Genomic DNA, 24,922 nt, shown 5'->3' with positions numbered 1-24,922 from the left:
CAAGACCGCAACACCTTAGGTTTTGAGAGTATCAAAGTCTGGTTGTACCAGAACTTGTCTAAAATTACCCTACAATTTCGTCATCTGCTCTGACCTATCACTGAATTCTTGCAGGAGAAAGGAATACACGACTGGTGGGGGGCACCCATACTGCCTCACCATTGTGTGGAACAGTGAGACGTGAAGAGTGTGCACCTTGGAGGAAGTAAAATCGGTTTTGAACACTGATAATCAGCAAGAGGCAGAGACCTCTTGATCCACCCCGATGAATCCCTGGCACTCATCACCAACCTCCTGATATTCCACCTGAAATAGGAAGGCAAAATCAGCCATACCCACCGAAATAGAGAGCCGTTAGTAGAGAGCAGCTCTCATTTGCCAGCTTCATACTGCCCCAGAACATGAAAATGATTGACTCACAACATTACTGCAGTATGAGCACCATAGACCCTCTACCCTGGCATGCCCGAAGTTGAAGACTCTCCTGCCATGATGAGTGGACTGATTCAGAACCTAATTCCACTGTGCTGGTTTAACTTGTGGGGCTCTATGCTCTGTGGTTTGATGCATAATGGACCTTGGCTGCTGCAACATGAACCCCACTCAACTTGATTTTTACGATCTCCAGGAGGGACTACCCTGGGTCTGTTGTTTATTATAGTTTTTTCTGTCTCTTTTCTCACTCTCTTTCCTCCTTCTATCTATTTATTGCACAGGATGCAACATGACCTTCACTCACTGTCACCATGCAGGTCGCAATCCAGACCTGCTATAGCTACACCTTATGTTAGCTTCTGGTCCACTAAATTAGTTATAATGTTGCAGACCTCAATGCAACAGCGAAACGCTTGGCATTCCTGTCTATGTTACGGGAGTCTGGGTGTGACATCTGTCTCATCCAGGTGACACATCTCCTGAAGGCAGATTGGAGACGCTTGCCACCTCGATGTTTGATCGCCAATATTTTTCATATGTCACAGGGAAAAGGGCAGGAGCAGCGATTCTCTTAGCCACCCACCTCCCTAGCAGGGTGATTCAGACACAAGCTGACGTCCCTGGTAGACTTTTGTCTCTGCGTATCAAAATGCAGAAATACACATTTATGCTTGCCACTCTATGTGCTCAAAACAACCACCAGGAGGCTTTTTTTCCTCTATGCACTAGATCAGTTGATGGCCACCACAGCTACTGATGTCCTAATTGGAGGGTATATTAACTCAGTTCCATATACCAGCACAGATAGGGCCTTCCAATGGATGAGACAAATAGGTTTGTTTTCTATACAAGGCCAGGAACAACTGACCACACACGGGCTCATGATATATGGCGCAAACATCACACCAAAGAGAGAGACTATACCTTCCTTTTAGCGGCCCACAAAACCTACAGTAAGTTAGACCTTTACCTATCGACCCCAAGACTACTGGCATCCACCACCACAGTTGATATTGGAGAAGTAGCACTATCAGACCACTCTCTACTCACTATCACTATACATCTGCCAGGCTTGACCCCCAACACTGCACTTAGCGCCTTAATTATGTGCTCTTAACATACGTGGCCCATATCATAGAAATAAAGGGAGTATTTAATGACAATGATAACTATGACACACCCATCTCACTGTCAAGGGATACCTTCAAAGCAGTGCTCCACAACTGGCTGATCACTTTAGCAGCACGCTTGAACAGGCATAGAAGGGATGAGAAGACCACACTTGAGGGGCAGGTAAAGGAACTATAGGAAGCACACAAATAAACGGAATCACACAAAACATGCCACTAATTCACTTCGGCGGGCAAACAGCTTAGGGCCCTAGACATGGATAGAGCAGAATATTGCCTAATACGCACCAAACAGAAGTACTATGTAGGGGGGTAACAAAGCAGGATGCCTTTTAGTCCATCGCTTATGGTCCCAAGCTGTTTGAAGATGGGTGACTGAAATCAAAGGGACACAAGGCGAGCGATTACTCCAAGAAGAACATATTGCCCAGTCTTTTGAACACTTTTATGCCACTCTATTCCGCTGAAGACTTGGCAGAGGAACACTTAACACCACAAGATGTCTCACACTTGGACCATGATGTTTAGTTGCACAAGGTGCTGGCAGCAATTTCTCATTTGCAATTTGGCAAGGCTCTGGGTCAGAATGGTTACACTCCTGACTTTTATAAGCTCTTAGCTACCTCCCTTGAACCTAAGTCCTTGCCCTCTCTCATGGAGGAACTGGAGACTTTCGGAAAAGCTTCTGGGTTCAAAGTCAACCTCGAAAAATTGCAGATACGTAGTTTAACAATCCTGACAGCCGACCAACTTACTCTCAAGTACCTCATTCAACTCTAATGGGCCAAACAGGGAGTGATATAATTAAGACTCCAAATTAACTCCACACCAGCACGAACTGTGGAGACCAACGATGGCACCTTTCTGTCAAAAATGCCCTCTGACCTACAGACTTGGAAAGTTCATACACTCTCATGGCTTGGACGCCTTGCAGTTATTAAGATGACCTTGATGCCTAAGATTATGGGGGTGATTCTAACCCTGGCGGTCGGTGATAAAGCGGCGGCCAACCCGCCAACAGGCCGGCGGTCCAAAAAATGAAATTCTGACCCTGGCGGCAACCGCCAACACAGCCCGCCACATTAACACTCCGACCGCCACCGCAATACAGACAAACAGCGCGGCGGTCACCGCCAACAGGCAGGCGGCAGACAATGTACCGCCCACACTATCACAACTCACCAATCCGCCACCTTTTCCGGGGCGGGAGCCCCGCCGATAAAAACACGGCGGAAACAGACTACGGACGGGAAAACGCTCACCAAAACACACTCCACGAGTACGGAGGACAGCATGGAACCCAAATTAAACATCCTACCTGCACTCGTCTACCTGCTCATCTACCACGAGTACGAACTCCGGTGCAGACGACAACGGTGAGTACTGCACCTACGACATACGGGAGGGGGGAGGAGGAAAGGTTACGGGCACACACATATGCGACCCCCACCCCCCCAAACTATGTACACACCAATGCAGAGCAACAATGCACAGTGACACCACCCAAACCCCCCTGAAAAATGCTAAGACATAATTAAATCGGGAACCAAAATTTTATATAAAAAATAGACTCTGAGATGTATCGGCAACTATGCAAAATATCCATAACAAAATAATACTATACACACTGCCATGGAGAACCGAGGCAATTAGTCCGCTACATCAAAGTCAAATGGAACAGTCCGTGGGCTACAGTGTAGCGACACAAGGGCAAAGCCCACACAGGAGACCTGAGTCCTTTGGAGAGAACACTGCAGGGGCATCTGATGAAAATACTACAGGCACCTCAGGGGGAAGGGAAGGGGGGGGCACCACAGCCACATGAGTCCACGACGCAAGATCCACGAAGGGGCCACCATGCCCACTGTGCCATCCTGGGGAGTGCAAAGCCACAGTCTCTCAAGTCTCCACAGTGGGTGGGTTGCCCACTGCTTTATCCTGGGGAGTGCAAAGCCACAGTCTCTCAAGTCTCTACAGTGGGTGGCTTGCCCACTGTGCCATCCTGGGGAGTGCAAAGCCACAGTCTCTCAAGTCTCTACAGTGGGTGGGTTGCCCACTCTGCCATCCTGGGGAGTGCAAAGCCACAGTCTCTCAAGTCTCTACAGTGAGTGGCTTGCCCACTCTGCCATCCTGGGGAGTGCAAAGCCACAGTCTCTCAAGTGGATAACAGTCTCCACTGGTCAAGGAGGAGGCATGGAGGGCACAGTGAACCATAAACAGTGCTTGAGACGGCGGGGCCCAGCGGAGCGGTGCTTGAGACGGCGGGGCCCAGCGGAGCGGTGCTTGAGATGAAGGGGCCCAGCGGAGCGGTGCTTGAGACGGCGGGGCCCAGCGGAGCGGTGCTTGGGATGAAGGGGCCCAGCGGAGCGGTGCTTGAGACGGCGGGGCCCAGCGGAGCGGTGCTTGGGATGAAGGGGCTCAGCGGAGCGATGCTTGGGATGAAGGGGCCCAGCGGAGCGGTGCTTGGGATGAAGGGGCCCAGCGGAGCGGTGCTTGGGATGAAGGGGCCCAGCGGAGCGGTGCTTGAGACGGCGGGGCCCAGCGGAGCGGTGCTTGAGACGGCGGGGCCCAGCGGAGCGGTGCTTGGGATGAAGGGGCCCAGCGAAGCGGTGCTTGGGATGAAGGGGCCCAGCGGAGCGGTGCTTGGGATGAAGGGGCCCAGCGGAGCGGTGCTTGAGACGGCGGGGCCCAGCGGAGCGGTGCTTGGGATGAAGGGGCCCAGCGGAGCGGTGCTTGGGATGAAGGGGCCCAGCGGAGCGGTGCTTGAGACGGCGGGGCCCAGCGGAGCGGTGCCTATCTTCACGGCGGGCCCTCTTCAGCGGTGCTCTTCTGCACGGCGGGGCCCTGTTCAGCGGTGCTCTTCTGCACGGCGGGCCCTGTTCAGCGGTGCCTATCTTCACGGCGGGCCCTGTTCAGCGGTGCCTATCTTCACGGCGGGGCCCTGTTCAGCGGTGCTCTTCTGCACGGCGGGGCCCTGTTCAGCGGTGCCTATCTTCACGGCGGGCCCTGTTCAGCGGTGCTCTTCTGCACGGCGGGGCCCTGTTCAGCGGTGCCTATCTTCACGGCGGGCCCTGTTCAGCGGTGCCTATTTTCACGGCGGGGCCCTGTTCAGCGGTGCTCTTCTGCACGGCGGGCCCTGTTCAGCGGTGCTCTTCTGCACGGCGGGGCCATTGTTCAGCGGTGCCTATCTTCACGGCGGGGCCCTGTTCAGCGGTGCTCTTCTGCACGGCGGGGCCCTGTTCAGCGGTGCCTATCTTCACGGCGGGCCCTGTTCAGCGGTGCCTATCTTCACGGCGGGGCCCTGTTCAGCGGTGCTCTTCTGCACGGCGGGCTCTGTTCAGCGGTGCTCTTCTGCACGGCGGGCCCTGTTCAGCGGTGCACATCCAGTAGGTTCAAGGGAGCCAGACCTGGCCTGGACTCCGTGCTCAGACGCCCTCCGGCCGTGATGTTCCTGGGCCCTTCGGTGACGGAGTCCTGGGCCCTTTGGTGTCCTCCTTTACAGCTGGGATGGGGCATGTGGGGCCCACCTGCTCCGCGCTCCTGCTGGCTGACGTCTCCGCCCTGCTGGCCTTACGCTCCTTAGATGGGGCTCTCGGGCCCTTGCTTCCCCTAGACATTGTGGCTGGTGAAGTGGGCGAACTCTGCTCCTTGGGGGCAGCCATGTCAGTCTTTGCACGGCGGCCCTTGTGTTTCCTGGTCCTCTTGCCGGGGGGGGGGCTGGATGTGTCCTTGCTGCTGATGGAGGTGTAACTGCTGGCAAAGGGTGGGCTCCAGAACCCATGCACAACAGTGACACCCGAAGTTGGGCTGGTGGTGGCTGTGGTGCTCTTGGGACTCTTTGCAGATGGAGGGGGTAGGTCATCGGAGGGGAAGAGGTCAAGATTAGCCAGGAAAACTTTTTTAGGGCCAAGGTAAAAGGTAGGAGAAGTGGAGATGGAAGTGGAGGAAGAGGATGTGGTTGTAGGAGAGGCAGGTGTGCTGTCATTGGGTGAAGGTGCAGGTGCTGTAGGCTGTTGTGAGGTGGATGTCTGTTGGGTGGGTGTCTGCCTGCGTTTGTGTGTCTTGGAAGGGGTGGTGACAGACACAGTGGGAGAGGACACAGGGGACGTGTAAATGGCAGTGGGGGTGGTGACTGCACGCGTGCGGACTGTACAGGAGGGTGTGGTGGTGATGGAAGCACTGGCTGATGTTGGTGTGCATGCAGGTGTGAGTGGAGACGTCACAGGGAGGGAGGAGGGAGACGAGGAGGAGGGGGACACAGGGGTGGTAGTGACTGTTGGGATGTCTGCATCTGTGTGTTGCTTGGGTGAGTGTTTGTGGGATCTGTGGTGCTTGTGTCTGGATGAGCTGCCCTTGGGTGTTGAGGTGTGTGCAGGCTGGTCAGATGGTGTGGATGGGATAGGCTGAGGAACAGGAGACAGAGACAGGGTGGAGGCAGTCAGAAGAGGGAGGCTGGAAACAGGGACAATGGCTGCCGTCAGTGCTGAGGCCAGAGCATTGAACGATCGTTGATGGGCAGCCTGACCCGAATGAATGCCCTCCAGGTAGGCATTGCTCCGATGCACCTCCCTTTCTACCCCCTGGATGGCATTCAAAAGGGTAGTCTGCCCAACAATGAGTGTCCTGAGGAGATCAATGACCTCCTCACTGAGGGCAGCAGGGGTAACAGGGGCAGGGGCTGAGGTGCCTGGGGCGAAGGAGACGCCCGCCTTCCTGGGTGAGCGGGCACGGAGCGTAGGCTGAGGGGCTGCTGGGAGGGCGGGGCTGGTGCACTGGGTGGCGGCTGTACCTGTAGAGGCGGGGGGCCCGGATGTTGCCGCCACCGCTAGGGAGCTCCAATCCGAGGACGTGTCGCTGTCGCTGCTCTCACCAGCGGTCCCCGTCGTGGTGCTCCCCTCGCCCTCCGGCTCACTTGGGCCCTCAGTGTCTGTTCCTGTGCCCACCGGGGCCTTGTGGCTTGCAGCGCCCTCATGCTCCGATGCCAAATCTCCTCCGCCTGATGATGCTAATGCACACATGCACAAAAAGATGAAGAAGAAGGGTGGGGGGAGAAAGAGAAGACCTGGTTGAGTGCATGCAATGTCAACACCGTTGGCGGAGAGGACAGACACAGGAGCCGCATGCACTAAGCCGCGCATTCGGGGCACACTACTCAGTACTTCTGACTTGGACAACAGGTCAGGAGACGACAAACGCGCACATGTGTGAGGCTGGACCATCAATAGCTGGACTTGTCACCCTACGGAGGTGGGGGCCGGGAGCACAGGCCCATGCCTAAGGGAGAGGACTACACTACAGAAAGCGCCCTGGCCTAATGTCACCCCCAACCCTCCTCCCCACCCAGACGCCTCCACTGCCCAGAGAGATAGCTGAATGTGCTGATACTCACCCCCTTGTGGCTGCTGTGATGCTCTCAAGCGCCCATCCAAATCAGGGTAGGCCACCGCCAGGATCCGGGACATCAGGGGGGTCAGGGAACGACTGGCACCCCTCCTAGGTTGGGAGGCCATCCCCAGCAGTGACTCGGCGGTCTTCCTGGTTCCGCGGCGGATGTCCTCCCACCTCTTGCGGCAGTGGGTGCCCCGTCTGACGTGGACCCCCAGGGCCCGGACTTCCTTGGCGATGGCACGCCAAATCGCGACTTTCTGATGGGCGCTGACCTATGTGACATGTACAGGGTGGGAAGGAAACATTCATCAACTTACTGCATGTTAGATGTGATTGGCCCCCCCTCCCCAACCTTGCAATATAGCACATGCTCTCATCTGTCGTGCGTTGCACTCCTCATTCGCCCCCCACCCCACCAACTTACATCCACCCCACTCCACACAGGCATCGCCCATTCCATGTGCACCCGGTGTACTCACCTGTTGGTCTGGAGGACCGTAGAGTAAGGCATACTGGGGGAGGACCCCATCCACGAGCTTCTCCAACTCTTCAGACGTGAAGGCAGGGGCCCTTTCCCCAGTCGCAGCAGCCATTGTCACTTCCAGACCGAGTTCACAGCAGCACTTGCAGTATAGGTCCTCTCCTGTGGATGATCAGGTCTTGAGTGATTAAGCAGATAGAAAATGGCGGTCACGCCCGCGGCGGTGCGTACCGCGGCGGTGCGTACCGCGACCGCCGGCACATCGTCATTGGCTCCTGAAACCCATAGGCTTCAATGTTGTCCAATGCGGCTCCGTATAGCGGTCTTCGACCGCCTACCGCCACGGTGTGCTCCGCCGGCGCAGTGACCTCACATCCCATTGTCCCACTTCACAGGTCGGGCAGCCGCCATTTCAAGGGCCCACATGGCCTAATCTCTACTGCGACACACAGGCCTAGGCCTCGCATTGCCACACATACACGCCTTTCAATACCTAGATAACCGTGTGCCATGCAAGCAGTGGTGAACGTACCAGTGATTATCTTAACTCTGTGCTCCATGTTGTCCTTCCTAGGCACCGTCCGCTGGGATTTGCGAGGAGAAGGATGAATCCTCACGTGTACCGACCGCTGGTGGACCTGTCGACAATGAAAGAACGCCACATCATACTACGATACCGACTTGACCGTGCCACTATCCATGAACTGTGTGCCCAGCTGGAGCCAGCCCTGATGTCCCCCATCCGCCAACCCACAGGAATTCCCCCTCTGGTGCAGGTGCTGTCAGTCCTCCATTTTCTTGCAAGTGGCTCATTCCAGACAACAGTGGCCATGTCATCTGGAATGTCTCAGCCAATGTTTTCTAAGGTTTTGTCTAGAGTGTTGTCTGCCCTGACGAAACACATGCGGAGATACATCATATTCCCAGAGGAGGTTGATTTGCCCACTGTGAAGGGTGATTTTTATGCCCTTGGACATATTCCCAACATAATTGGTGCCATTGATGGGACCCATGTAGCCTTAGTCCCCCCAAAAGACGATGAGCAGGTGTACAGAAACAGGAAGAGTTACCATTCTATGAACGTCCAGGTGGTCTGTTTGGCTGACCAGTACATCTCCCATGTGAATGCAATGTTCCCTGGTTCAGTGCATGACGCGTATGTGATGCGTAATAGCAGCATCCCTTATGTGATGGGACAGCTACAGAGACAACGTGTGTGGCTAATAGGTGACTCTGGTTACCCCAACCTGCCTTGGCTATTGACCCCAGTGAGGAATCCCCGGACCAGGGCTGAGGAATGGTACAATGAGGCCCATGGGCGAACTAGGAGGATCATAGAAAGGACCTTTGGGGTTCTGAAGGCCAGGTTTAGGTGTCTGCATATGACAGGGGGATCCCTGATGTACTCACCAAAGAAGGTGTGCCAGATCATCGTGGCCTGCTGTATGCTTCACAATCTGGCATTGCGACGTCAGGTGCCTTTCCTGCAGGAGGATGGTCCAGATGGTGGTGTTGAAGCAGCTGTGGAGCCTGCGGAGAGTGAAGAGGAGGAAGACTCAGAGGACGACACAGACAACAGGGACAGTATTTTCAGTAGCACACAGGTAAGAATCAAGCACGCCATTTTACTTTTCCTGCAAGCCTCCTGCTTCTCAGCTTTGTCTATGACCCCCCAGTTCTTTAAAACTGATGTTTGATTTTCCCTTCCCTTTTCAGTGCTGTATGACCCACTCTGTGACTACTGCTTGGTTAGCCCATGGACTAATGCTTATTGATCTCGGTATGTGTTCAGCACAAAGTTAACAGAACATAATTGATCGGTAATGTGTTATACATTTGTAAATAATACAGCCTGACTCCTGTTTGATTTAAGTGCATTGAGTGATTTATTTTTTGTGCTAGATAATGTTACATGATATAAACACGGTGATGGGTGGGGGTGGAGTAATGGCCATGGCAGAGTCCAGTTCTCAGTCTCACAGGTGCATTGTCCATATGCCTGTGGAAGGATGGAGCAGGGGCAGTTCAAGGTTGGACAGGGTGGCAATGTGGGACAGTGGGATGACTTCAGGGGGGGTCTCATGCTGGCGGGGGTCTTGACATCCTACTCTGTCGATTTCTTTGATCTCAGGCTCCTCTTGCGGGGTGGTTGTTCTTCAGCAGGAGGTGGGGTTCTGGTGGCCTGTCGTTGTGGTGGGGCCTCCTGTCCACTAGCGCTGGCGGAGGTGGTAGGCTGTTCCTGGCTAGGGACAGGGGCCCTGTGTGGTGCCACACGGTCCCGCAACGTGTCTTCTATACGGTTGAGGGCCTGGACTATGCTCCCCATAGCGGTAGAGATGTTGGTGAGTTGATTGGTGAACCCCATGTAGCGTTCCTCCTGCTGTGCCTGGATCTCCTGGAACCTGGCCAGTACCGTCGCCATCGTCTCTTGGGAGTGGTGGTAGGCTGCCATGATGGTGGTGAGGGCCTCTTGGAGAGTGGGTTCCCTGGGCCTCTCCTCCCCCCCCTGTCGCACAGCAGCCCTCCGAGTTGCCCTGTTTCCCTGGGCCTCTGTCCCCTGGACGGTGTGCCCACTACCACTGCCCCCAGGTCCCTGTTGTTGTTGGGGTGGTGGGTTAGCCTGGGTGCCCTGTAGTGGCAGACACACCGCTGATTGACCTGTCCTAGAGACAGAGGCATGGGCCCGCTGGGTGGGAGCTGTGCTGTTGGTCCCAGAGGGGGTTGGGTCTGCTGTGGCCTGTGTGTGGGGAACCCACTGTCCAGAGGTCCCCGATGGACCGGGCTGGTCGTCAGGTTCCAGGTCGACAGAGCTGCTGTCATCACTGGGGGCCTCTTCCGGGGGGGGATGGACATTTCTGGACCCTCCTGGCCGGTGTGTTGGCGTTCGGGTCCTGCATGGGGTAAGAGAGTATGGTTATTGTTTCTGTGTGTGCTATTGCGTGCCATTGATTGGTGCCCTTGTCCCCCAGTGCTGCCATTCCCTTGGGGGAGGTGTTGTGGGGGTGTTTGGGGGGGGGTATGTGCAGTGGTCATGCTTGGGTGATGGGTGTCCATAGTTTGTGGGGGCATGCAGGGGTTGGTGTTGGGTGGGTTGTGCTGGAGAGACATTCTCAGGGAGGATGTGTGATGGGGGGTTGGGGGTGAGGGTGGTGGTGGGGGTTAGCATGCTGGGGGGGGAAGTAGTTGAGATTGTACTTACCAGAGTCCATTCCTCCGTGTACTCCAGCGAGGCCATCAGGATGCAGGATGTTTAGTACCTCTTGCTCCCATGCTGTGAATTCGGGAGGAGTGGGTGGGGGTCCCCCGCCAGTCTTCTGCACTGCGATGTTGTGTCGCGAGACCATCGAGCGCACCTTTCCCTTTAAGTCGTTCCAGCATTTGCGGATGTCGTCTCGATTTCTGGGATGCTGTCCCACCGCGTTGACCCTGTCCACGATCCGCTGCCATAGCTCCGTCTTCCTGGCTATGGTGGTGTGCTGCACCTGTGAGCCGAAGAGCTGCGGTTCAACTCTTATGATTTCCTCCACCATGACCCGGAGTTCTTGGTCCGAAAAGCGTGGGTGCCTTTGGGGTGCCATGGGGTGGTGTGGATGAGGTGTGGGGTGGTATATATGGTGATGAGTGTGTTGGTGTGTGGTGCTTTGTGCTTCTATGTGGTGTGTGTGATGTTGTAGTGTGCCTCTGTGTGATGTAGCTCTCTATTCTGTGATGTGTCTCTCTCTCCTTCGTCTCAGATCTTCGGTCATAGGGGTTTGTGGGTGATGTGGGTGTGTGTTTTATACTTGTATGGATGTGTGGGAGTGTTGTTGGTATGTGTGTCAGGTGTGTGTATTTCAAATTGCCCAATGTGGCAGTGTTTTGGAGCTGTGTGTGTATTTTGACCGCGGCGGTGTGTACCGCCAATGGAATACCGCGGTTGAAAGAGCGCCGCGTGGATTGGTGGGTCAGAATGGCATGGGCGTATTTCTGTTGGCGTGGCGGTGGAGGTTTGGTCATCTCCAGTTTTCCGCGGACCGCTGATGAGGCGGCCTTCCTTGGATGTCGGGTTTTTGGCGGATTCACAGTTGGTGGTCAGAATGACCGTGGCGGTTTACCGCGGACGCGGCGGTAGTATGGCGGAGTTCTGACCGGCGGTATGGCCCTTTTACCGCCAAGGTCAGAATGACCCCCTATGTATCTTATGCAGACGTTACCCCTGCAACACCCCCCGCATACTCTGAACAAACTACAACATCTTATAGTAGATTACATTTGGGTAGGTAAGAAGCCATGCATAGCCAAAGTCCAAACATACTTATCCCTGACAGGAGGGGGCCTTCGGATCCCCCATCTCATGCATTATTACCAAGCTGCGCAACTGTGGTACACAGTGGAATAAAACAGGCCCCTTACAGAGAATCACTGGTGCGTTCATATTTGGAAGATGCCTTGGCTGCCTAAACACCATAGACACCCTGGGGTATATATTTCACCAGTTAACAGAGCGACACCGAGGATCTGGGACAGGGTGCACATCTCGAGGAAATTATCCACGCGCATCTCACCTCAAACACCGATCATTGGAAATCCTGATTTTCCCCCAGCATGCCAGAGCTACAGGAACATACAATGGCAACAGGCAAACTGCAAAGGAACAGGTAATTTCTTTCATCGCACGGGGCTATTAGAGTTTTCACAGAACCAATGCCATTCAAGGATCCCCCACCACCCACTGGCAGTATTTAGCTATACACCATTTGGTCACTCAGCCCTCCATCCGCCCCCATGCTAGCCTTCTTTGATTAACATTTAAGAAATTGCTTCTTTTTTTTGCTTGCATCTTTTTATTTAATTTTCATAGAGAAAATACAAATACATATCATGTACATCAGTTACTGTATGGGAGCTAGAGTTACAACATCTATTATTTCTGTGTTCCTTTGCTCCCCAGTCATTTTGGTTGGTAGTAAATCCAGCATTTATCAGCAGTTAGGATATACAATCAGGGCTAAGGTGGTGGCATAGTAGGATTACGATATATCAGTGCATCTTTTCAGTGGGTGGAGATAAGATTCATCATAAATTTTATATACAACAATACAGCAACATAACAGGAACCTTGGCTAGAACCCGCTCCCTGGTCACCCGCTCCACCCCGCTCCCTCCATATACCATTGCATCTTTGCTCAGTCATTCAATTGAAGCACACCGGTTCACCACTGCAAGACCCCATGCCGCTTGCTCCAGCAAGCCGTAACCCCCCACAGGGGGGGAGGGCTAGGCATCTCACCCAGTGGGGGCACTATCGATCCACCACGCCTAACCAACGCGGCTCCCTGCCGCCACCATGGTCACCCCATGTGCAGCATCTGTATCAGTTAATTACTCCTGTTCCTGGAGTTCCTGCAACATTACATCCCAGCTGGAGGCCAAGGGAAATTGACATAGTCCCAAGGTGCCTTCCCTCCACAATGCCACCCCCTCTGCCTCCGTTCTTTCGAAGGGGGCTCTGCAGATTTCCCTCTCTTGGTGATGAGTCGCTTAGCCATCAAGAGGCCCAGATCTAGAAATCTCGTGGACGCCTTACGCTTTTTAGCTCTTGGGGAAAGGCCCAAGATACATGCCTCCCACATGATTAGCTGTGGGCGTGTCGTGCAAGTCGATAGTTGCGCCGACACTGCACGCCAATGAGTACCTAAAGAGGGACAGAACCATAACATATGCAACAAATCGGCCGGCACTAATGCGCAGCAATGACATGCTGCATCTGTGTGCTGAAAGTATTAGTTAATCTTCGCTGGCATAAGGTACGCTCTATGAAGGATATAGAATTGGATCAGATGAAAATGTGCATTACAAGGAATATTAATGTGCCTTTTCAAGGCAGCTTCCCATTCCTTATTCGGATAGGGCCTATCCAGGTCATCTTCCTAGCCAGCCTACAGCAAGGCACAAGTGTGTACTGTGTGTGTTCGGAGTGCATCTGTGAGCCATCGTACTAAATGGCTACCACGCCCCATAACATGCAAGTATTGTATCAAGAGGTGCATTGGTGGTTCCGTGGAAATGTCCCCCCAGTGCCAAGACAGCAACACTATCAGGGAGGTATATAATAAAAACTGTCCCAGCGAGATGGCTGCCTCCTCTGCTAGTGTATCAAGTGGGATTAGTACTCCCTCTGTGTATAGGTCTCCCAGCGTATGCAATTCTGCAGCATGCCAAGACTCCAGCTCCACTAAAGTTTTACATTGTGCTCTGCACGGCGTGCCCAGTAGGACCAGAACTGGTGCATAAGGAGTGACTGCATCTACCAGAAGAAAGATTTGTGCTTTAGCTCGTGCAGCCGGGTGGAATATATGCAACACCTCCGAGAGCGACCAGGGCTGTGTCCCCGCTGCTGTGTCTGAAAGCTGAAGTCCAGAAAGCCACTTGGCTATCCATTGCAGCTGGGAGGCCAGATAGAAGGACTCCATGTTAGGTACCGCTAGTCTGCCTTTTTCCAGTGGGGAATATAATTTTATTAGTGCCACCCTGCAGCAGCTTTTGTTCAAAATAAATTCCCTAATTCTGGACTCCAGTTCTCTAAAAAATGTGGCTGGAACATATAATGGTAGGTTGGAGAAATAGTAAAGCATACGGGGAGGCCAACCATTTTCAGAAGCGCTATTTGCCCCATCACAGAGAGCAGCAGCGTCTGACAAAAAGTCATTTGGGCACCAATAGATGACACTGCTCGCTTAAGGTTTCACCCGCAGGTCATCATAAATGTGGTAAACATTAATGCCCAAGTATTGAAACGTCCTGGGCTGCCAAGGGATGAGTACTCCTGATAAAGCGAGACCAGGGTCTATTGGATTGGGACTAAAAGGGAAAAGGCACGACTTCGCCCAATTGACATGCAACCCTGACATCATGACAAAGTGCTGCAGTATATCTGCAACTTCCTCAGGAATATTGGAAATGTCTCTGAAATATAGGAGGAGATCATCTACGCTCAGGGACACAGTAATAGGATAGTCCTGGCAGTTCCTAGTCGGCGGAGTTCTGCCACCAGGGGTTCTATCTCCAGTGTGAACAGCAGCGGGGAAAGGGGGCAACCCTGCTGAGTAACCCTGCCGACCTCAATCGGCTCAGAGATAGTTGAGCCAGTTCTAACCCTGAACTGCGGACGTGTATACAGCAGCTTTACTAGTCTCAAAAAGCCTGGGGCAAAACCCAACTGGCGCAGCACCGCCAACAGGAAAGGCCATTCCAGGGAGTGGTAGGCCTTCTCCAAGTCCAGCACCAGGCAGCCCGCTCTAGGCCAGTCCTGCACGGAGTACTTCATGACCCGGAACAGGCCTCTGATATTCAGGGAAGGGTTTCTCGGCGGCACAATGCCTTTCTGGTCATTGTCGCTCAGGTGAGGTACCAGAGGCAACAGCTGCATCTCTAACAGTTTAGCCAGGATTTTATATCCTGTATTAAGCATTGCTAAGGGTCTGTGTGATCCCAGCACCATTGGGTTTCTGCTCAGTTTAGGGAGGGAAATCAACAGCGCTTCCCGTTGGGATGCTGTCAAGGGTGCCGCTGACAGGGCCTCTTCAAAGAGCCGCAGCAGGCGAGGTGCAATCATAGAGGAGTATGCCTTATAGAATTCCAACGGTAGGCTGTCAGGACCCGGGGTTTTGCCAGTAGCTAATGCACGTATACTATACTGTATCTTTGCTAAAGTTAACGGGTCAACTGATTCCTCCCGCTGCTCCTCTGTGAGGCAGGGCAGCGGAAGCAGGGAAAAGAACTCCATTAAGTTTAAAGACTCCGCCAGCACCCTCGACTGGTACAGGATTGCGTAGTAATGTGGCAGCTTGTTGTGTATCTCGCCCTAGGTGTACAACATATCGCCCGTCGCCGAACGTAGCTCTAGAATAGGGGTGCGCTCATGCTCTTGGTGAATCAACCAGGCCAATAACCTGCCCGATCTATCAGCTGCAGCATGCGTGTGTGCTGAATGAGCTGCATAATTGAGACAGGGAACCCCAGGGACGGATGTGTCCCACCCATTTGTAGGATTTGGGGATTGTGATCGGAGTGTCTGCGGCCAAGGTAATCTGTCTGTAACATCGTGAAGCACAGGTTATCTGAACAAAGTATTCTATTGATTCGCACATGTAGCTGGTTTGGGGGCTGAGAAAAATGAATAGACTCTCGCCTCGGCATTGCGGAGCCGTCATAAGTCCACCAGGCTCCAGTGCTGGAGTCACTCTCACAGTGAACGCGCAGCAGCCACCGTGGACGCAATAGGTAATGGTGGGAAGGACCGGTCAAGATCAGGATCCAGGACACTATTAAAATCTCCTCCCACAAGCCACGGGAGGCTGCTCCAGCAGGAGAGGACTCCAGACAGTCCGTGGAGAAAAGAGGCCTGGTCTGTATTTGGTGCATAAATAGACCCCCAGCAGCAGCACGCACCCTTCTAAGTGCCCACGCACAAACACAAACCAGCCCTCTGTGTCCGCTTCCCATTCCTCCATCACAAATGGGTGCCCGGCCTAATCCGAACAAGGGCTCCTGTGGCATATGAGAAGAAACGAGTTGCAAATAGTTGTCCCCGCCAGCGCCGCTGCAGACTGATGCCCTCCAACAGCGTGTGGGTCTTATGCCTCCTAATGTATGAGCAAATGGAATACCTGCTCACTGGCTTGTGTATACCTCTCACGTTCCATGTGAGAACGTTCGTGGGAGCCATAGTTGGGTAATTGGAAGAAAGTCCCTGAGCCCACGTCTTCTCAAAGCAGCGAGCACTGCAGGATATTCCAGCAAGCCCTCGGTGGGAGGGGCACAGCAGGGACTGGGACCCCAGCCAACAACCAATAAACCCTGTATAAAACAGCTGCAACATTAACACAATGAAATTCCATTTGAGCAGAGGGACAACAGGTATCTATCCAAACCATCTAACTCGCCATTCAGCGTAACTAGTGCGGGGAAATAAGTTGCCCGCAAGCAAAAGGGTGAGAGGGGGGTTTCACTTCATCCAGTATGCTCAGTGGCAAACGCCCTTGGCACTTCTTATGTGCAGACAGAGGCCAGGCCAAAGCACAGCACAGTCCGCAGCCGCACCACAGGCCATCCCCCCACCCCTGCCAAAGGAGGAGGGAGGACCCTGTAGGGCGTATGTTCAGTGGAGGGGCAAGTCTAACCCAAGGACACAGCGCAGTCACAAGCACGCAGCACAACCCAAGTCATCAACCCTCCATGGCAAGGACAGTAAGTATCAGAGAAATTAGCGTGCAGCACCATTATAGGTCTAAATCATGTCATCTGCTGTCTGAGGCGTCACAGTAGGAAGGGTCATGGACCAAGTGTCTGAGACGTTTCCGCCAAAAGAATCACTGTCTGCATCAGTCATCTAGTTCTTTTTCAGTATCTGAAATAGTCATCGACTCCCTGATAGCCGCAGCTGTCTGCAACGCACAACGCTGTTCCTGGATGATCTGCTCTAAATCTGGAGCATGGCCTTGTCGCCTAGGGGATATTTTGCAGCGTCGGCGGCTTCTACGCCTGCAAGGTTTTGGGTTCCATTTTTCCTTCCGCTCTGCTGTTAATTATTGTTGGTTGACCAATCCTGCCAACTTCAGCCATTCCCACGCCGCTTCTGGGGTGTCAAAGAAACGTGTCTTCCCCTGCATTACAATGCTCAATCTGGCAGGGAAGAGGAGGGAGTATGTCAGGCTGAGTGCCCGCAATTTACGCTTCACAGATAATGGTGTAGTCTGGAAACATCATCACTTTAGCATTGTCTACCTGAAGGTCCAGGTGTGGGTGCACCACTCGCAGTATGGATCCGCACATTCGGTCGGGGTGTCATCGGGCCTCGATGAGCACGTTTGACTGAGAGGAATTGCATAAGTGTTTCAGGTGGAACCAGTTCCATTTTTCTACATAGGCGACAGCATAAGCACCTTCTGCTCTTCCGGAAGGCCCACCACGCGAATGTTATTCCTCCTTGTGCGTCCCTCCGTGTCCTCCTCCCGGTGCTCCAGTGCCACGACCCTATCGGCTAATTCCCGTAGTGAGGTGTCCATCTGATTAGTCTTGGGAGTGAGATCACTCAAAGTGCCCTCCAGCAGGCGAGTTTTGTCTAGCAGTTTACAGTGGTCTCTGTGTGACAGATTGAGGTCACTTGTTACTTTATCGATTTTATTCTCCAGCGGCATTAGTGTCTGATCAAGGGCTGCACCAATGCGTTCCACAGCTGCCAGCACCGCATCCAGTTTGTGACCACTGGAGGTTAGGGCATCAGGCCTCGGTGCCTTTGAGATGCTCCCCGTCCCAGAACGAAGGCGACCCAATGCGGGGGCGGCAGGGGTCCGGTTACCTCAGGCCGCAGTACCAGATGAGCAAAATTGCAGCAAAGCTGTTTTAATTCATTGGGCGCACAGCTTCTACCGCTCTTAAACTCTCAGTTTGTCCCTCTGTGGCTACTGCACGGTGGCAGGTGGTTCACAGATATTTTCTCGCTGAAGGTGCACGCCAATAGGGAGGCGGGCCTTACAGCGTGGGAGGTCCAGAGCGTAGGGAGCCCGCTTGTCTGCACTGCACGATCATCAGCAAGTGCAACAGCTTTAGCAGCCCCCCTCTCCAGTTGCCCCAAACTCAGATCGGACCTTGCATTCTCCACGTTGCTCTCTCCAGCCGAAGCAGTCGCAAGGCTAAGGCCCTACTCTGCTGTAATAACAACTGCCCGCTAGAGTCTTCTCCTACAGGAGCCACCCTCGCCAGCCCAGGGGATTTCTTAGGGTCACTGGCTCTTCAGTGGCTTCTTCGCATCTCATCTGCCCCTCAAAATCGTGTAATCAAGAGTTCATTCAGCGGGGGGCAATCGGTGGTGAAAGTCATGCCACTGTAGCCACGACTGCTAACGTCGCAGCCAGCCAATCAGCCCCTGGTGTCCCCCTCACCATCAGTTCACAAAGTAAAGGGTGGGGGGAGGGAGCAGAGGCACAGGGCCTGTGCATGGGAGCCCAGAGCATTCCTCAGCTCCTCAGTCTGACAAGGCCCCAGCACGCAGGCCCCACTTCAGGCCCACACCCGCTGCACACCACCACTCCTCCCAGAGGCCCACTCACTGTCTCTCTGCCATCCACTGGTCACCCGTCCTTCCGCCGCTGGTCCGGATCAGGGTCACAGCGGGACCGCGTCCAGTTACTGCCGCGCACGGGAGCCCAGAGCAGCCTTTAGTGCTGTCCTCGCTGGCTGTGTGCGTGCAGGTCACGCCGCTCCTCACAGTCAGCAGCTCTATCCGGCTCCTCCTGTCTGCAGCTGGCAATGATCCGGTCCCGGGGGTACCACCGCGCCCGATATCGCTCTCACAGTTTCCCACTGCCCTTCGATAAATGTCAGATTAGCAGGGCTGCACCGCGGAGCTGTTCTCAACCACAAACGCCATCTTGGCTGGCCAAGCCACGCCCCCACCATTTAAGAAGTGGCTTCTTACTAGAAATATTGGTAAGCATCGCCTATCTGACATTTATGCCTTTCTCATTGCTCCAGGCCAGACCAAAGACTGATTCCCGCTAACACTGCTACTGAACTCATCTTCAGGATCTGAATAGGTGACACCCCTCGCCCATATGTTGAAGGCCATCGTCTCAACTTAATAAGTAGTTTTCTTCCCCCGTAATTTATATCTCACTTTCTTTATGTCTCTTCTAGTTCCTAACTTTCACCACCTGCTGTTCCACACAGGCCAGTGGTTGTAAGTGAGCTGTTTTTTGTACTGTTTTACTTCAATATTAAAACCAATAAAAAGATGTAAACCTAAAAACTCAGCTACTGATGCGGCCCCTGGGGCAGGGAGGCATTTGCGCATCTATAAATCCTTAGTCACCAGTACACCAGATCTGTACAACCCAGTGATGGCCAAATGGGAATCATGGGTGGCTTTCTTGGAAAACAGCGAGTGTAAGTAGGCCCTGATGGTGCAGATGGACCTGGCAATTTTCTGAACGTTCAGATTGATTCAAATTAATTTCCTGCGTATCTCCCACCTGACCTCAATGCGCTTGTAGAGAGCTCTCAGTGCTCCTATCCTGTTTTCTCCCATTGCAGAGACAAAGGTGCTGACTTCTTTCAAGCGATCTAATCCTGCCCTATTATCCAACACTACTGGTTTGCCATCTTCAACTCCCTTTCACAGATTCTGGAGCAACTGTTAAAACATTACCATGTGTCTCTTCTAAGTTTATTGGAATATCTGGGAGGGAATGGAGGGGAGAACTTCTTAATAGGGCTGGGAACACTGATTGCTAAAAGCTACTTTGCTTAGGCTTGGAGCTTAGCTAACCCACCCACTGGTGCAAGGCAATGGATTGGTGTGCAAAGGTGGAGCAAGTAACATGTTTGGCGCAAGGTTGCCAACACAAACTCAATAAATTTTGGGGCAAGTGGTGGGGCTACTATGGGCTGGAAATATCTTTTGGTTAACAATTATTGTGAGGCTTTTCCATGTGCTGTGCTTGAGTATGCGTGCTGTAAGAATGATTTTCTTTCTGTACAAGATCGATAAAATTTGGTTTATTAAAAATTACTTTTACTCTGAATTTGCTAAATTTTAGTGCATATTAACAATCTTTTTTGGATGCTGTTTTAGAAATTAAATAAATAATATGTTTTAAAACATTTTTTTAAAGTTTCCCTTGAAAATTAAACTATTCTTAATAATATTAAACCTTTTCTTTTAAAGTTCCTTGCTAGTCATAAATCTATGAGCTGATAATACATTTTCTAAATCATTGGTTTTGTGAGGTTTCTGAGCATTTGAGATTGGCCAGAATTAATCTGGACATTGTCCATGAGGATCAAACTAGACATATGCCTAGTCAGTTGTTGCCTAATTGAAGTGATAAATTAAGCAGAGATCAGTAAGACACTCTTGATGCTTCTTTGTTTGATCCTGAGGAGGATTTTGCCCTGGTGAACTAGGACGTCTTGAAAGATGTCCAGATTCTTATGCGTTTCTCCTTCCAGTTCACCAGGTTATTTAGATCTTTGTGTGAGGGTACCAAATCTAGCCCGATCATTGAGGGAAGTATAAGTGATGGTTTTTTGACTGGGCAAGCTATATGGTTGACCTGTCCCTTTTCACCTCTCTTATGTGAATTGAGTACCTAGTCAGTAAAATAAGGGATAATCTTATAATCCTTATTAGTCCCAATTTGGATGACGTGGCTGTCTTTCTAAACCCCCATCAAGAAAACTTACCTAGAGTATTTAGTGTGCTAGATTAATGCTTCTCTGTTGCTGGCTGTAGGATAAATGTGCTGAAAATCAAAGTGACCCTCTTAAACATGCTGAAGGCTGCATTTCTGCTGCCCTCTTATTAGATTACATATCTCCCAGTCTGTCTGATAGTTCAGGTTGTTATGATCAACAATTGATTCAATATTTTTGTACAAATTAAGTCACCACAGCCTCTTGACAGATGTCTCTAAGTAGCTGCAAACTGAGAATACTATTTCAATATCACTAAGAAACAGGATAAATCTGATCAAAATGGCCATTAGACAACAATGCTTGCTTCTCGTCCATGCTCTCTGTCTACATTAATCCTCCTTTTTCTTATACGATGAATCAAATTACATGGAGTTTTTTGGTCAACGATAAAGACTCATGGGAAAAAATGGAGGCAAGGGCTAGTATTAAAATGACTGAAGAATGATGCCAAGTCCTACTGGAGCTGCATCAGTTTGCAACTGCTCCTGATAACAGAAGAATGCAATATTTCAGTATCATTTTTACTATATATTTATATGTAATATGTATATGTAAATTACAGAAGATGCGTGGAGAACCATTCCGAGATTAATATCTGTGCAATGGGGACGCATGATTTAGGATTGTCCCCAGGTAATGATATCCTGGCAATAGGTGTTTGGGATTCATCAGAATTATTGGATCTACAATGAAACCATACATGAAGTTATCCCTAACTTTAGACTGTGGAGTATAGGCACACCCCACACATCACATAAATTAATTTTCTTGGAGTCACTGGCTGATTGGTCCTTCATTGCACAAATTTAGAGATTCTAACAAATTCATGATAATGAAAACTGAAAAATAAAAATGCAATAGATCATACAAAGCGAGACGTGTACCTAAAAGAAGGTAGGTGAGGTCAAGAAATCTGTAAAGACCTTGGGGCACATGTGTGGAATTCAAGGGAGATTGAGTAACCAATTAATCTGATTAATTTGCATAACACGTCTTGTTTCCAGAGTTTTACATGATTATTGAATTACTAATATTGGCATATTTAATGAATTGCAAAACTATGTATGGTGTTTTATCTGTTTGCTATTTTTCTACAATTATTACAACTAAAAAGAATGGAAAACAGTTGTGCAATGTTTGTCTTAAAATAATGTTCAGGTTGATTCCATTCCCACTCGCAAATGCTAACTATGTTATTAAATATCCAATTAGGGGAAGTTGACACAAAGAAGAAAGAAGGCACAGAATCAGTCCATAAGGTTGGCAGAATAATCACTCATCAAAAATTTGTCTTGCAAACTTATGATTATGACATTGCGTTACTGAGGTTGAAAGAGCCCATAAATTTCACTAAGTATGTTATCCCAGTGTGTATCCCAGAGGTGGACTTTGCTGATGATGTACTCATGGCTCAAGAGACTGCAACAGTGAGCGGCTTTGGGGTCCTCCATCAGAGGGGGCAGCAGGCCACCAAACTACAAGTTCTCCAGGTTCCGTACATTGACAGACAGCAGTGTATTGAATCCAGCACCTTCGCCATCACAAAGAACATGTTCTGTGCCGGCTATGACACAGAGGTCAAGGATGCATGTCAGGGGGACAGTGGTGGACCTCATGTTACCCCGTACCGAGACACCTTTTTTGTTACAGGAATAGTGAGCTGGGGAGAAGGTTGTGCGCAGAAAGGAAAGTATGGAGTTTACACAAAGGTGTCAAAGTTTTACAAATGGATAAGAGCTGCAATGAAGGTTAAGTCATAAAAGTAGCACGAAAATAATTAAGAGAGGTAAAATACCTGCCTGATAACCGCTGCATGTAAACACACAGATCGAGCATACAATAATGGTTTGTGTCTCATGATGAGTCTCAATAAATCAAGTGCCATAGACCTTCAAAAAAACGTGCCACAGTGTAAGACACCAGGAAAATGCACTTTTAAATGGGAGGCTTGGCCCATCTGTATACTGATATTGTATTTTTTAACTTTATGTACTTGGAGAGTATTATACGTTTATGAAATAAACTGAAATAAAAAGCATTGAAAGCCTGTTTTTTTCTATCGGGGTATGTTTTTAAAAGGACAAACACTTTTCTCTGATCATTAAAAAGCGATAACATAGCCTGAGAAAGCATACATTAATTTAGATGTGCTACTTGAATTAAGCAATATTATGCAAAGGGGAGGGCATTCCCAGTTAAGTACTGACTGGGGTGTAGTCTGAGGTATATCAAAAGGCTCTGCTCCACACTCGTGAATACCTTCCTGGAAGTGCTCTACCCCTTGGATAATACTGCTATTGTAACTCAGACCCTTTACATTTAGGGTGAAATCTGCATAACGATTTGTTTAGATGTTGTGTTTTCATGTGGCTATTTATATTCAAGGTAACAAGAAAATAACTGTTGTTTTTTTGTTAGTGAGGCTCTGATATTTTGCCCCTTTAAAATGCATTGTGTTGAAGGCCTGGTTTTAAGGCTTTGACAAAGGTGCATAAATAAAGGTGAGAACAAATTTTAGTCATAACATAAATCATTCGTTGGTGTAGCCATACCAATTTTAAGGATTGTGGTGAGTTCTAAGGTGATAGCACTATCTAAAAAAAATGCTGACAACCTGCTGGGATTTGATGAACTGTGACGAACCATGTTTTAAAGAAAACTAATTTCTCACATGATATTCTCACAAAAATGATGGCAAATGGTACTGAATTTACAATGAGGACACATGTTATCTAAATTCACTGATACTTTTCTCAGCCTTTAGAAGAAAAAGTCTGACATGCCAATTAAAACATACATACAAGAAGCAGCAGTCTGACAGATGACAGATGATTTCTCAGTGTTCTACTTCACCACAGATTTGCAATGAAAAACTAGAGCACTGTCAATCTTCGCTCATGGCAAAAGTGTGGAACACCTGAAGGCCATGTTGCTGAAATAGTAGCTGCAGAACTCAAATCAATTCCATAGAGGAGACTGCAGTAAATTAACAAAACGACCGGTTTTCTTACAAATTTTGGTTATTTCTCTGAAACGAAAAAATAATTACACATTTTCTATAAGTTCTCAAATATTTTTTTCATCCATGTCAGGTAAATGCCTGGAAAGCTGAGCGCAACGTACTTTGGACAGTAGAATTTTGTCTGTTGAATCCCTAGTATTTTATTGCAGCTTCACTATACATTTCTAATGAGCCACTACAGAGCTCATATATTATACTCATGACAAAACGAATACTATATTATTAAATAGGAGAAGATGGGTTTAAAGCCTTTCCTTGGGAGTGGCCGGAAGTAAATTATCAGGTTAAAATATGTGAGAGGAGGTACAGATTTTAGTCATTTATGGCATGATATACTTTTCAAGGGCTACATATAGTTAATGAGAGATGTCAGCCTCCATCCAGCATCACCTTTCCGCTCCTCTTTCTTCAGACTATCCATCCTCTCTCCCTTAATATTTCCTTAATTTTAACATGCTAACACTTTGGTAGATATAATAAGTTTTTTAGTCTTCCATTTAAATATGTGGTAGTAGGTTTTAGGAGCTGCAGCAAACTATTTTCAGACTGATTTCATATTTAAAATGAATAGATTTGAATTCCTATGAGTAGTTAGACCCTTCAATTGAGTTGCTGGTTTGATATTTAATTTTATTTTACTTTGTCCATCTTCCTAACTATAACTACCTACTGGCGACCACCTGTAGGTTTTTTAAATATATATCTATAGTTATTTGAAAGGACTCTGACTATAACTGCTGAATTTTCAACTTGATAGCATCTCTAATGGGGCAGCGATTTTGTAATGGTGTTGAGACTATCCTAAGACTACTAAAGGACTATTCTAGCCCTTATACATGTGTACCAATAACCACCTTGACTCAGAACAATTTAAACTCTAGCAATAGCCTGATGTAACTGGTGGGCCGTAATGCATTTAAAATTAAATGCCCCCCTAACATATTAAAACACAGCCAAGAATTTCAAACATAAACTACTCAAACGGAACCCCGAAATGTTCATTTCAGATGCCTACTTTGTACTTCTAAATGAGTTGTGGTTGATGACTGAGGGCCTCATTACGAGTTTAGCAATCAGCCCACCAGACTGCCATAGTGACGGACAATAAAAGGCCACCTTGTTGGCGGTCATACAGACCGCCGTATTACAAGTTACACAGGCAGGACTGCCAAAAGTCAGCCAAAAACTCAAGACCACCAGTCCCGTGGAGGACGGCAAATAGGCAGTCCG

General features: G+C 50.1%; 1 protein-coding gene across 1 annotated transcript in view; it reads left to right on the top strand.

The window, feature by feature from the left end:
- The window catches only part of F10 (coagulation factor X), a 242,593-nt gene extending 219,885 nt beyond the window's left edge, over window positions 1-22,708 (top strand). The window contains exon 8 of the mRNA XM_069204955.1: window positions 21,883-22,708. Coding sequence (XP_069061056.1) covers window positions 21,883-22,430 — 548 coding nt within the window. The 3' untranslated portion in view covers window positions 22,431-22,708. The remainder of the gene's footprint in view (window positions 1-21,882) is intronic.
- The last annotated feature ends 2,214 nt before the right edge of the window (window positions 22,709-24,922 follow it).

Source organism: Pleurodeles waltl, chromosome 8 (assembly GCF_031143425.1).
Source record: "Pleurodeles waltl isolate 20211129_DDA chromosome 8, aPleWal1.hap1.20221129, whole genome shotgun sequence".
NCBI classification, from domain to species: domain Eukaryota; kingdom Metazoa; phylum Chordata; class Amphibia; order Caudata; family Salamandridae; genus Pleurodeles; species Pleurodeles waltl.
This window is presented reverse-complemented; position numbering and strand designations above follow the sequence as displayed.